At 42.0% G+C, this 13596-nt stretch overlaps 1 protein-coding gene across 2 annotated transcripts; it reads right to left on the reverse strand.

The window, feature by feature from the left end:
* Nucleotides 1-215: 215 nt before the first annotated feature.
* n4bp2 (NEDD4 binding protein 2) lies at nt 216-12991 on the reverse strand. 2 transcript variants are annotated; one of them, XM_005456876.4, is made up of 16 exons: nt 12570-12991; nt 10633-11617; nt 9355-9479; nt 9091-9179; nt 8789-8865; nt 8530-8670; nt 5573-8250; nt 5024-5109; nt 4646-4691; nt 4262-4485; nt 4033-4157; nt 3786-3912; nt 2461-2634; nt 2166-2334; nt 1312-1435; nt 216-1221 (listed from the first exon to the last, which is right to left on the reverse strand). In XM_005456876.4, the coding sequence occupies exons 1-16, from the start codon at nt 12808-12810 to the stop codon at nt 1176-1178; spliced, it is 5457 nt and encodes a 1818-aa protein (XP_005456933.1). In that variant the 5' UTR covers nt 12811-12991; the 3' UTR covers nt 216-1175. The 2 variants fall into 2 exon arrangements, with proteins under 2 accessions (XP_005456933.1, XP_003452227.1); XM_003452179.5 differs by having other exon boundaries at nt 2461-2637.
* Between the last annotated feature and the right edge of the window lie 605 nt (nt 12992-13596).

Consider the following 13596-nt stretch of genomic DNA (forward strand, 5'->3'; position numbering starts at 1 on the left):
GGAAAAAAGCATAGTGCGTAAGTTTATTTAAGCAAGATAATACCACACCACATACTGCATTTATTTATAGCAGGTTCGCTCTGTAATAACAAACTCCAGGTGCTCAACTAGCCTGATGACTGTAACTGTAAAATATATTTTACATATTAGAGATCTTTTATATTTGTAACTTATTCAAAAACAGTAAATGTAAATCACCCACACAAAAGCACAGAAATATTAAACTGTACGTTTTATTTCACAATACCGTATCTTCTTTAAAAAACACGTAAACAACCAAATACAAAAATACAATCTGCTTTATAATTTATGTGGTCTCAACAATATGTACATTCGGTAAAAGCCGTCAACACTGTTGTTACACATTATCTGAAAAATATTATAGAGAAGCTATTTTAAAACTACAAAACTAGAATTCTAACCATTACAATACAGCTGGTGCAAAATATGGCACAATGGTTTTTTTTTAAAAACTACAAGGAAAAGCACTGGAAACAATCATCAAACTTAGAGTTCATCACCTGAGTGTCAATATATTAGCAGCAAAACATTGTTGCTTGGACTTGCGCAAGAGTAAATGAAGAGCATTGGGTTGCAGAAGCAGCTGCTGAGGCAAAAAAGGGCGATTTCTGCAGAAATCACAGTGAACGTTCTTCAAACTACTCAATGACACCACACACTCTCTTTCCTTCTGAGCATTGGGCTTCATGAAAAAAATAGCATCAAATTCTTAAACTGTGTAAATATTTTTGTCATATTACTTAAAATCCTGGTGAGAAACCTCCAAGCAGACAGCATGCCATCAGCTTTGAAATAAAGCGTTATAAAACACTTACATGTTTAAACAATTAACAACTTAATTGAAATGGAGATTTGTAATCTTTAAAAAGATTTCTTAAAAATACACACTATAAAACAATTAAATATAAAATATGCACGTTTCACACCATAAACACGGGAGAAAACTCGAAAGGGAGAGCGAGTGAGTATAGATCAAAAAAAAGAAAAAAAAAGAAAAAAAAAAAAGCTGAGACAAGTAAGACCGATGGTGGCGGAGAATCATACTAAATAAACGGTAACAGTTGTATTGTGGCGTCGTAGAAGTGGAAGGTGAGAGATAAAGAGAGTGTTGTCCTCCATAGCAGCTTCAGTCTGAACACAATAAACGGATTCTTTCACTTCAAAGAGACCAACACAAGACCCGGCTTTGGCTCAGTGAACCTGAGAGATGCAGAGATACGAGAAAAGGTGGGTGAAGATGAACATGTAAAGCATGCAACATGTCTTGAGTGTGCGTGCGTGTGTGCATACCTGTAGTGTTTGTTAGTGAGGTAGTCTATAACAGCGGGACGGATGCGTGCCACGCCCCCCTGGCTGCGGTTCCCTCTTCCTGTGATGACAGAGAGCTGAGGTCGGCACAGACCCTGCTCACACTCTACACCGAAAGAGGCCAAAGAAGAAGAAGAAACACAAGCAGAAAGATTACAGTTTACAGCAGCAATAACGAACGCAAACTCTGAAGGGGGCATGGAGTAACTGCGCTTTCTAACAAGCTGCGTGGTCAGTGTCCTGCTGGGTAATGATGTACACCACCGGCCCTGTCCCTGGTTAGCGCCTGGACTCGAAGCAATATCCAATCACTTTTACACATTCAGTTCAGAACATCTCAACTTCTTCTTTTCTTTGTTACAAACCAAGTAAACTGTAGTGCAGGTGTCAAGTCTTTTTTAAAGTAAAAGCGATTTTCAGACATGGAATATGTAACTTTGCTGGAGGTGGGGGGGGGTTTACACATGGCAGCCACCACACTTGTGTGATCTTTGGCACCTGGTGACTGAGAGAAAGGCAGACATGAGACGGGGGCTGTGATAATGTATGTACGTATTACAGAGACTGTAGAGCTCGCTAACGTGTTTCTCCTTGTACTGCTGCAGCTTTTACACTTTTCTGATGACATTTCATTCAGACTTGGGCTCTGTTGCAATGTTACTCCGTCCAATAATGAGGACAGTGTGTGTGTGGGGGGGGTTTCACCTAAATGTCCCCGCATGGTGTTATTCTGACATGAGTGACGCGTTCAGTTGCCACAGATTAACATTAAGGCATTTGTGAAAAGGGCATCTGTAACAAGCTACCGTTTACTGAACAGATAATAGTTTAAGCACCTTTGGTTTTGTCCAGTAAGACCTGAGCCAGATGTTCCAGGGCCTCATTGACGTGTAACCCATGGAGGTCCAGGATATTGCTGGGCAGCAGCGATGAGTTGACCCTCTCAAAAATCTGAACTGCTGCACGGTGATTTGCCTCACGCATGCGCTGGCCATGGAGGTGCCCCTGAAAAAGCAGAAAGAAAGACAAATTGAACTAAAAAGGCACAAATATATGTATTTAATTAGATGCTAAATATTCAGCAACAGTAATAATAAAATGTTGTGGTTCGTGTTGTGCTCAGTCACTCACCTGCTGTGCGTAGAATGAGGCCACTTCTTTGCGCCCCTGCTTGTAGGCCTCTGCAGCCTTAGCAAAGCTCTCGAGCTGTCGGCTCCTCTGCAGTCTGGCCTCGGTCCTGAAGTCTTCATAATCTGGATCTTCTGTATCCTGATAATTGGGTATGGCTGATTCTACGGCCCTCTGCTTCTGACAAATTAAAAGAGCAGAGTGACAAAGACACACTTTCAAGGGTGTGGAAAACTAAAGGGGGCTTACTGTCAGCTCTCTGCATTTGCTCAGATATGATGTTGTACTCTAGGTAAACATATTCTATACATTACTTCTTTCTATTTTTCTGGGAAAATGGAAAACGGGTGCAGCAATTTATTGGAACACATGCAAACATAGATGGAAATCTAGTTTATAAGTCAAAAGAAAGTCAGTATGTGTATGACCACCTTTATCTCCAGACCTATGTCAGGTCTTTGCTGGGTATTTTTTTCCTATTTTTTAAGGAGTTTTTAAGGAGTTTTTAAAGCCAACACCTGTTCTTTTTTCTCTACTTGTGCAGTTTTTTTTCCATTTTTTTAATTATTATTTTTTATTTATTTATTTTTTTAGGGATGAAATGCACACCATTCCAAAATATAAGTTTTCAGCTGGTAAAAAAAGAATACTTTTATGCCAATCGAACTGTTATCTTTGGCATTTTTTGTAAATTTTACTAAAGATATGAGAACAAATTACGTGTTCTGCTAGTAATAATGTGCAAAATTAAAAATGGATTCTTTGCCAAGTTGCCTTATGTGTTATGGTTTATCCTTTTTTAATTCTTCTTTACGCTTCAATGATTCATAGTACAGTCTTCAGTGGCTTAAACTGAAAAAACATTCCTTTGAAAATGATCATGTACAAGGACTGGACTGAGAATAGGAGAATAGGTAGGAGAGAAAAGGTAGCCAATGTTAAAAGAAACCCCTAGAAAGGCCTTCAGAAAGCCTGGAGAGCTACTGTTCAAGAGCACTTTTAATAAATTAGAAGAAAAAAGAAAAAAAAAGTCTGGCTACTACGAGGCAAAGAAATGACTGTTGGCTCAAGACTTTTGCACAGTACTTCTACAAGTTGAATCTCACAATTCAACTTGTTTGTATTGTAAAATGATCATTGTAGAGATGTTGCAATGAAACAGAAAGGGATTTCTCCGACATCCAAATATGGAAAATACAAGCTAAAAAGATCGAGACAGTAATTCAACAGTTCATGTTTTTCCACCTGTGAAACAGATGTAATATATATATGGCTGTACATGTGTTCAGTTCTCCGTTGTTTTCATTCTCTGCCTGTGTTGTGAATACCTTCTCCCTCTCCTTGCTGGCTGGTCTGTGGTGGTCAGAGCGAGGAGCTTCTGGAGCAACTACAGTCTTCACAGGCTCCTCGTTCAGCAGAGAGCGAAGAAACAATTCTGCCTCCGTGAGGCTGTAACTAAACAAAACAAACAAAAACACATTAGCCACTAAAATCAGTGCACGAACAAATGTGTAGAGAACTATAAAAAGTTTCTCAAAACAATGTTAAAGTTCAGTGTTACAGTTGTTTTCTCACTTGTGGTCCCTGAAAATGTCCTGCAGAAAATGCCTGTCAATGGTGGGGAAGAGGGCATACAGCTGCTTCTCTTTCAAAAGCGTGGCTCCGTTACGTTGGTCAAGGTCTGCACGACTTTTTCTGGTCTAAAAAAAAAGAGCGTTGGACTTTAAGATAAGGATATCAAAGCAGAACAAGATCATTAAATAAAATCTAAAAAATCTGCAGGTGCAGTAGGGGTGCATGTTACCTTCTCTAAGTTGTTCTGCAAAGCCTGTTCTTCTTCCATAATCTCTCTAAGAGAGACAAGCGGACGGGACGCATTCCAGTGATCCATGATTGGCATCGGACCGCAAGCCTCTGGGTGGCTGCCCATTGACGTGTGCTCATCCGTGTTGATCAAGAAGTTTGCTGACTGCGTCTGGTCTCGCGACCCAGTTTTTCCCGCCTGTGAATCACCCCAGTGAACCGAACCTAACAATCCAGAAAAACTGTTAAGTCTGTGCATGTGCTTTATGTCACTGCATATGCACTATCGCATGATGTGTACTGTATTCAACAGAGTATTACTCATATGCTGAACAGATTATTCCTGAATGTCATTTAAGAGTATTTTGGTGTGTATTAAACTTACTTTCCTGAAGCAGGTGAAACGAAAGAGCAGCTTGTCTTTGACTTTCCTGAAAAACATAAATTATACATGAATGCAGCAACTGAGATTCACGCACAATAAATTACAACAGAGTAGGAAAGAAAATTTAAAATCAATCACTGAGCTACCAGAACTTTTTCTGTAATTTTACACATTTATGAAATTGAAAAACTGAAAAAGGCTTTTGAAATTGCACTTCTTTATCTTATATTACCATATCTCGAGGATTAAATATGTAGTTAAACATCTTTACACTGACAGAAAGTGGAGTTTCACTTGTCTGGCCCACTTAAGATCAAAGCGGGCTGTTGACATCTCTGTATTAGACCTAATGCAGGTGAAACCGTAGTTTAATCTCACCTGGATGGTTTCCTTCCACTTCTGGTGGAGCAGCTTAGCAAGGTTCAAGTCCATCTGCACTGCATAGTCATCTGCAGAGCATGAACCTGAATAAAAATCAAGCAGGACAGATACAATCATGTGAGTTCTGAGTAGCAGAGAAGAATAAAAAGACTTCTGAAATCATCAGTTTAACAATAACCAAAGGCATCAGTCGGATCAGTTAACAGAGTACGAAACATTGTATCAAATCGCAGAACCAGAGAGCGACGGCAACACTTTTGTAAAAAAGAGAAACGTGACTTCACACCCAGATTAACAGAACACCAGTTTGGAGCTGCAAAAGTGTTTTGAGTGATTCTTTTACAGTTACTTTACTCCTTTTTGGTGTCTACAGCTGAATGAAACAGCATCAGTGCAATTTAAGAGACCGTCTCTAAACTGCGTGCTTTTACTGCATCTGTAAGAGTAATGATATAACGCCCCTCTTCACCCTGGCTTCATCCACGACCAATCACAATAAGGCGTTAAGTTTGACATTTCTTGGCTGAAAACCTGTGTGTTAGTTACCTGGGTCTACTCCCACAGGGCCAAACAGTTCAGTTAACTGCAGTGCCAGCTCAGTGGGTAGTTTCAGCTCCACACTCTGAATATCCAGGTGATGTCGGCCTCGTGTCTCCTCTCTCTTCTGCTTTTCCTCTCTCTCCTCTCTCTCCAGCTCCTCGAGCTCAGCCCACAGCAGTCGGTTCATCTCTTCCATGTTGGCAATCTCGTCCTCAATCTCAGCCCCTGACTTTTCAATTATTGCATTATCTGAGCTCCCACCCCAAGCTCCTCTTTCCTGGTCAGACTCTGATATTACTTTGGGTTCAGCGCTGTCACTTCTCTCTCTTTCCTTTACTGATTCAGGAACACTGAGATCTGTTTCGGGAGCTTTTTCTGAATCTGGGATTGCATCAGGATGGTTTGTGACAGGAACAGCTGCTCCTGCAGAATCGGACACATCTATATTATTTTGGCTCTCTTCTGATTCACTGACTGTCACACTGGTTGATTGCTGGGTCTCCACCTCAAGCACCGCTGGCTTTTCCTTTGGCCAATCTTCAGGATGATCCTCATCCAACATATTAGGACACAAACTGCTTTCTACAGCCTGACAGGAAGCAGCACACAGATCAGATGTGTCGTGGATGTGAGCTCCACCATCCTCCTCTTCACCATCTTCATCTCTAAAGAACCTTTCTCCAGAGTCCAGCAGCAGGTTGGTGGTCCACTCTATGTCCTGACTGCACTTGTCATAAAGGTCTTCTAAAGTGTCAAAGCTAACGAGCCTAAAATGACGACTGAGAACACGCAGGCTCTCGAGACGATTTTGTGTCAACCCGAGCTCTTTTTCCTCCAACTGTGTGCCTTTCTCATGCACCACACGGTAGGGTACCTCTCTGTGGCCAGATGGGTGAACTGCATCTGCTGCAGACACGGTAGAGGAGAGCTCTGGCACGAAATGAGAAGAGTCGCCGTACAGGACTCTGATGTCACCGGTGGCCACAGAGTCGGCTGAATCATCGGGGTTGGTTTGACGATTGAGACGCCAAAGAAGGGCAAAGTCTTGAGGTTCTGTCTGTGTGAAGCAGCCAGTATCTGCCAGAGTAGGAGGGGTAGGTGGCTGCAGGGATGCCTCAGATTTAGACAAATCCAAGTTTGGTTTAAGATCAAGACTAGTGTTTGCATTAAACTTGGTTTCACCAGCTGAGCCACTATGGCAACAGTCTGAGTTTTGAGCTGTGGTGTTGGGACAATCTATGGACAGGGGGCAGTTTTGAGTGAAGGTGAGTGCGAGTTTGCACTGCTTCCCTGACCTACGACCCTGACGCAGTTTTCCCTCCTGACCACCTCCGATGGAGGGGTTGCTTTCTGTTTCCACAGAGCCTTCACACACAGGACTCTGACAAGTTTCACTCACATATGTACAATCAGCCTCTGCGGCAGTCTCTCGGTCATTCTCAGTGGATTTACTCATATCCACATGAGGAGTGGCCTCATCTTCAGTACTGTGGCTTCCTGTATCACTGTTACATACATTTGACTCTAAAGTTTTGGAGCTGTCTAACAAATCCGTGTCAAGAGCTGAAGTTGGATTTTCTTTGTTGGCTGAATTTAGGTCTGCAGTCTCTGGCTCCGTAGTATTCCTTTCCTCATCCTTAGGTCCTTCAGTCTCGATTTTAAATCCATCCGAATCATCAATTCTTGATCCCTGGCCAATACAAGAGTCAGCAGCCTTCCAGTCTAACACGCAGTCTGGTAAATCACCTCTGCTGACATTAATTGTGTTCTTGTTTCGTTTTCTCTCTTTACTGTTAGATCTGCTGCTGTGGGATTCCTCAGAGCTTCCATCTGCCTCGTCCTCTCTCTCGGAACCTTCTCCAGAACTCAGAGAAAGGAAGGGAGAGTGGGAAGAGCTGGTTGAAACTGTGGCTACACCAGTCTGGATCAGATCAAGAAGCTTCTGAACCTCAGTTAAATCCGGGCCTGGCTGTGCTGGCTGTGCTCTTATTGCTTTTTCATAAACACTGGCTTCTTGACATGCGTCTTCATCTTCCCTTCCATGTACCTCGTTATATCTTTCTCTTTTTCTTGCCTCCCGCTGCATAAGAGGCCCTTCACATGGCCAGTCTCCCACAAAGTTCAATGTTTTAGGCGTGACCTTCTCTTCTTCGTACCTCACCACCTCAAATCTTTTTACTTTCTCCTCTCTTATCATTTCTTTCACCTTTGTCATGCTGTCTACTTGGTTAGTGTCTTTCACCAGATCTGCAGGCTCCATCCTCCTGCTTGGTCTTTCTCTCCTCACTCTCTGTCCAATAGACTCAGCGAAAGCCACAGGAATTTCATCCCCACACTGATCTTCATTCATCACCGATTCTACTATACAGTCTGGCATTCTCTGCTCTAATACTGGGTGATTTCGCTCTAACTGAGCATCTAGCTCAGAGTCTAATTCCCCCAAATTCATATCATCATTTTCATCAGAAGTTTCCGGGCTGTCTGTAGGTTTTTCTCCAAGGTGTAAGTTGAGAGACTCAGTGGATTTGGGGGTGCCTTCTCTGGGCATTCCCACATCTCCAGAAAAACCAACAGACGACACATCTGGGAGAGAGGAAAAGAGCTGAGAGCTGGATGTCTGACATCCTTCAGCTAATCTGGGCTGACCTACAAGGTCAGGACAAGGTGCTTCACAAGATGCGAGCCTGAAGGAAACAAAAAAGATACACAGGCACGGTCAGACGTTTACATACATTTATCATGGGCATGAAAGTCTGGTAATTTTGGCCTTTTAATTATTTCTTTGAATCAGTCTTTTCCCAGAGAGGAATGATTGTACAGCATGCATCTTTAAAGACTTTTAAAATCAAGAACTGAGTGCACAAGTTTAAATTTATTCAGGATTTTCTCTAAAACTCACATACAAGCTCAAATATAACATAATTTCTCAGGCATATGGGACGGTAATTTTGAGTGAAACTCACTGTGAGATTCTGTTTTGCAGAAGAACCTGTTGTTTCCGTTCAGGCATCTGTGAACCCATGATGGACTGGACTGTGACGAAGCGCTCATATCCTTCAAGCATGCGGCGGATTGTTTCCACGTGTACGTTATGTGTAGTACGCCTGCACAGACCACCAAAAAAGCAAAACTGAAGGGATGAAATTTTTTCAAGCAACATTTTCAAAAAATCAGTTTCTACACTGAAACCATAGGCTGCTGTAATTCCTCTGTTACGCTCACCTCACCAGTTCTTTGGGCTTATGTTTCCACCGGGTGTCTGGCTCTTTGAACAGTACCTTATAGTCATGTTTTAGCGCCTAGGAAAGATTAAGGGAAAATCTTTTTGTGTAGTTCATAACCAGTTTATGCATACTTCAATATCCAGCCACTTATTATAATAACTACACCCTAAATGTTCAGTTTGCCTCTGGACTAAACTGGACTGCATGTCTGAAAACACATATAGTAAGCAGAAATACGGTCTTAAAAGCCTTTGCACATTTGCAGTGTTGTCTCTTAAGTTTACTGATAAGATGACTGACCTGTGCAACATATGGTTTCATCTCCCAGCCCTGCATGTTGGTATTATCAATGATGATGGGATTATTCCCCTTCTCAAAAGCCTCCTTAGCTGTGGGACAAGAATAAGGGAGATAAGCCACAGTGCAATTCTTCCAATAGTACAACAGAAGCTGAAAAAGCATAAAGCAATCAATAACAGATATTTAAAAAATTAAAAAAGGGTCACAGAGAGTGTTTCACTTGCTATCACTGTGTGTGTGTGTGTGTGTGTGTGTGTTGTTTACCTCGTTTATGGTTCCACTCATGGGCTTCCCCCAGGACAGTGGGGTCAAAATTATATTCTCCATTGTGATTGAAATAGTCGTCGGTGCTTAGTACAACTCCGCCTGGGTTGTTCTGTAGCAAGGCTCTGCAAAGACACACACGAAATGTAAATGCAACACAGCTGCTGATTACTGTAGCAGAAATCATCGACTCCTCCAGAGCAGGGGTTGCTGAAGTGTTGCTTAGATTGTGTCTCTGCTGTTTCAACATAATACCGGCTTTGTTGTAAACTACTGGTGAATCATCTCTCCAATGACCCGTAATCTTTTTTTATATTTAGATCATGTGAACATTTTATCGTGTTGGTTGTCACTCTGGAACAGAGTCTCTTCCCTGTCTTTAAAACATCCAACACAAGGTTGCAACATACTATTCAACTAATGGAAACAGGCTAAAGTTGTGAAAGAAGATTTCCAATATTTCCTACAGTGCTTGAGCAACAGTTCTCCACACATATTGAAGGTCTTTCAAATCAGTTGCTTTTTCACTCATCCTTATACCGAACCACTTTTAGAGGAATGTTTTTTGCTACTAAAAACTCTGACCTATGAATCATTCGACCATTAAAATGGGTGTTGTGTTTATAAATAACAGATGCTTTAGCAAAGAAGCTATTTTAAATTGTATCATTAGGCCCTGTGTTACCAGCGGCCTGAACCTAGCCTTCAAGAAGCCTGGAGAACTAATTCTGAAGTAACAAAATTACAAGAAAGCTTGCCTAAGAGACCAGGGTGTCTTGGAGAATAAAAGTGGTCATAAAAAATACTACATTTCAAGTTCCCGAGAACAGAACAAACTCTGTTTTTGGCTCAAAAACTGCATTTCAGTTTGCATGTTTGAATAAATTCCTGCACCCATTTCCATTTTCAAAGCAAAATGGACAAATGAGTGGTGGCTCAAGACTTTTGTACAGTGCTATATTTAAATAATATGTCAGTAATTTAACAACAAATATTTTATCTTTTCTGGTATTTTTTTAAGATATTTAAATTTCACTGTTGAAGTATTATTTGTAGCACTTTGTAGTAAAATATAAAAAGAAAAAGGAAGATACACAAGGCAGGAGAATCTAAGTTTTGCATATATATGTTGTAAAAATAGAAAGGCCAAAATTTGTTGCTAAAAGCTCAAATCTTACCTAGCCAAGAAATCTAAACTGAGCACCTTATTGGCTGATTTAAAAAATAGGTTTGCAGAAAAACCTCCTATTACTTTTTAGGCCATCAAAACATTCCTACCTTGCCAAGGTGGATTTGCCAGACCCCGGAGCACCCCGCAGGAGCACAAGCACCTTCCCTTCCAAACGAAGCCTGCTGTTGCGGGCAGGAAGCTGTGGGGGCGCAGGCTGGGCCCAAGACTTTGGAATAGTAGCAGAAGGTTTGAGAGGTGCTTGAGAGAGAGGGCCATGAATCAGATAGGGGACAGACAAATATGAAGGTGTTTGAGCCACGGGAGTAATAAAGGCCGGCATCTGGTTTCCATGCATACGAGGAGAAAACACTGGTGCCTCCAGGTTCCAGTGTTTTGATAAGTGGTCGAGCTGCTCCGGATTCACTGTGTTCATCTTGGATCTCGCTCCTCTGTCGGAGTGCATGACCCCAGCGTTCTCTGAAAGAGTGTGTGTCAGCTCTTGCTTTTTATACACCTGGAAAGCAGAGGGACGCCCTGAAGCTGCCAGGTCCAAGGCAGGTTTTGGGGTGTTTGCAGATGTTTCTGTTGTCAGGTGTGTGAAATCCACTACAGGTTGCTGCCCTTCTGTGCTCTTTTGTTCCCATGTGCTGAGCTGGTCGAGCGGAGAAGAAGCTCCAGATTTATGCTCTATGAAACGTCCTTCAGGGCCAAGCCGCTCAGCAGAGGGCTCTCGAGATCCATGGTCCAGGCTGGACTGAAGCAACTCAGGGAGAGCTTGCTGAGGAAGTGGTGGTGGAGGGAAAGAAGAAGAAAGCGATGCACCAGAAGATAAATATTTGCTGCTGTGGTGCTCCTTACCAACATCCTGTTGCACAGCTAGTGTCTCTAACTCTTGATCAACCAGCAGGTCAAGCTCTTCTGTCAGCGGGTTTGAGGAGGGAGGAGAGGAAGGCTTCTGTGAGGGTTCAGAAAAGTGCTGTGGGGCAAGCAAGGCTGCAGCAGTGCGCTCAAAGCCAGAAACAGAGGGTGGGGCAGCGACTGTGTCTTCAGCAGCCACAGAAAGTTCCAAGAGGGAGTCCATTGCATGTTCAACTATGACACAAAAAGACAGATAAGATAAGCAGAACGTTTTCATGCACATCTTAAATGTGTTAAAACGGCACTCAATATCTGAGTGCCATTTTAACACATTAAACAGCTTATACAGAGCAAAATAAAACCACTGATTTATTTACTCACTGTAGAGTAAAATCTATGGATCAGCCACAGCATGAAAAACTGATGATTTGTTACTTGGTAGCTATGAATAAGCTCCATATGTTTGCTCTTCAGTGACTTTACATCCTCAGGTTGTCAGAAGAGCATAAGCAGACCAGGATGTCAGAGGTTTATAAGGAGACTCGTCAGAAACAAATCTGGATTTGTTTTGGATTTTAGACCTTAGACAGGTGAAGCCGTTACACACAGAGTCACGGATGTTGGATAAATTACTTGCTGCACAGCTGCCATCTTTAAGGTGGATTCATGCCTATCCCAGCAGACGCTTTTTATTATTTTATTATATTTTATTGTATAGCTCCTGTTATATCTGTGCATGTATGAGGAATAAATATGCGCTGCAAGTTAATGTGAGTACATAAATCGTCATTACACGCGAACAGAATTTTAAGTGTTTCTGAGACTATAAATATGCTAACAAAATAACACAGACAGCATATGTGGTCTGATATTTTCGTGCATCATCTTGTTGTGGGACTTCAGGTTTTACTGGAGAGCAATCCACCATAGCACCTCTGCTCCTGGACTATTTAAGGTGCGCCTTTATCCAAAAAAAAACAAAATGGAAATTACAAAATGACTGATGGTAGTCTTTGTGCCTTTGTATTGTTATATGTCGGTCCTGATCTGCCTACAAAGCGTAGTAAAACGCCTCAGTACTGTCAGAAATGCATGACTAAGAGGCTACACTGTACACAGCTAACTGGTTAGTCAAGTTACAACAAATACCTTTCCCAAAAGTAACACGGCGCGTCTGTCACGTTACCTTTGAAGTCACACTCGGAGAGCACGATGTAAATAACTTCGGGGTCCAGATGTGAGAACATCTCCTGCATGCTTCTGACGATCTCATCGTTGACGGTATTGGGTGGAAAGTTGCTGGACATACCACCGCCGTGTCCCTGCTGTAGTGGGTAACCCGTGCTCTGACCGAGGTTTCCCCGCTCATTTGGACCGCCGTCGGGGAGCCTGCCCGGACTCTGGCCGTTTTTCTTTCTCCGAGGCATTCCGTTGGTCACCAGCTGCTCTCATTGGCAGCTAACAGAGCTAGCCAAGTAGCCTATGACCTACAGGAGGACGGGTCAAAGCTGAAAACATGTTGTAGCTCCAAAGTGCAAAAACTCTGTAATGCTATCTATAGCAGTACGAACGACAACACAAGTGCACCGGAAGCAAACCACCGGAAGTCAAAAGGGTAACTTCAAAATAATAGGCTGTTTCTCAGTACGCCTACTTGAAACGCCCACAGATTTCCATGGCCTTTCAGAAAAATGTCACACCCTGCTGTGGAAGCTTGTTTCCGCCATTGAAAAAAAATATATATCCATACGTCAGAGTTTCGGGTAATCATACGAAAATTCGAGTTAATTGTAAATTAGATATAATTACGTAATTTATATTTATTAACTTAAACATCTGAGAAAATACCTTGCGATTTCAAATTATCAAGTCAAACTTTGAGAATATGCCCCCAAAATAAAAATCAAATAAACAAGTAAATCAAATAAAAACTAAATTTTCCCCGTTTTTATCTGTTTTAGACAAGCGTCCATACGAAACTGCTCAGACTGAGCAAAAGTAGCAAAGACTGAAAATTACTATTGCCTCCTTAAACTGTTAGATCGGGCATTCCCAAAGTAACCTCTTTTCAGTCACTATGTGTTTATAGTTATTATTAATCAGCGCCCCCCACCCAAGCCCAGACTCTGGAACCTTCCCTTTGAGCCTGAGATCTGTGGGCTTTTTGATCTCTTTCAGAAACCAGCTAAAAACTCATCTTTTTCAACTTGCTT

The sequence above is a fragment of the Oreochromis niloticus genome, linkage group LG6, assembly GCF_001858045.2.
Source record: "Oreochromis niloticus isolate F11D_XX linkage group LG6, O_niloticus_UMD_NMBU, whole genome shotgun sequence".
In the NCBI taxonomy this organism is placed as follows: domain Eukaryota; kingdom Metazoa; phylum Chordata; class Actinopteri; order Cichliformes; family Cichlidae; genus Oreochromis; species Oreochromis niloticus.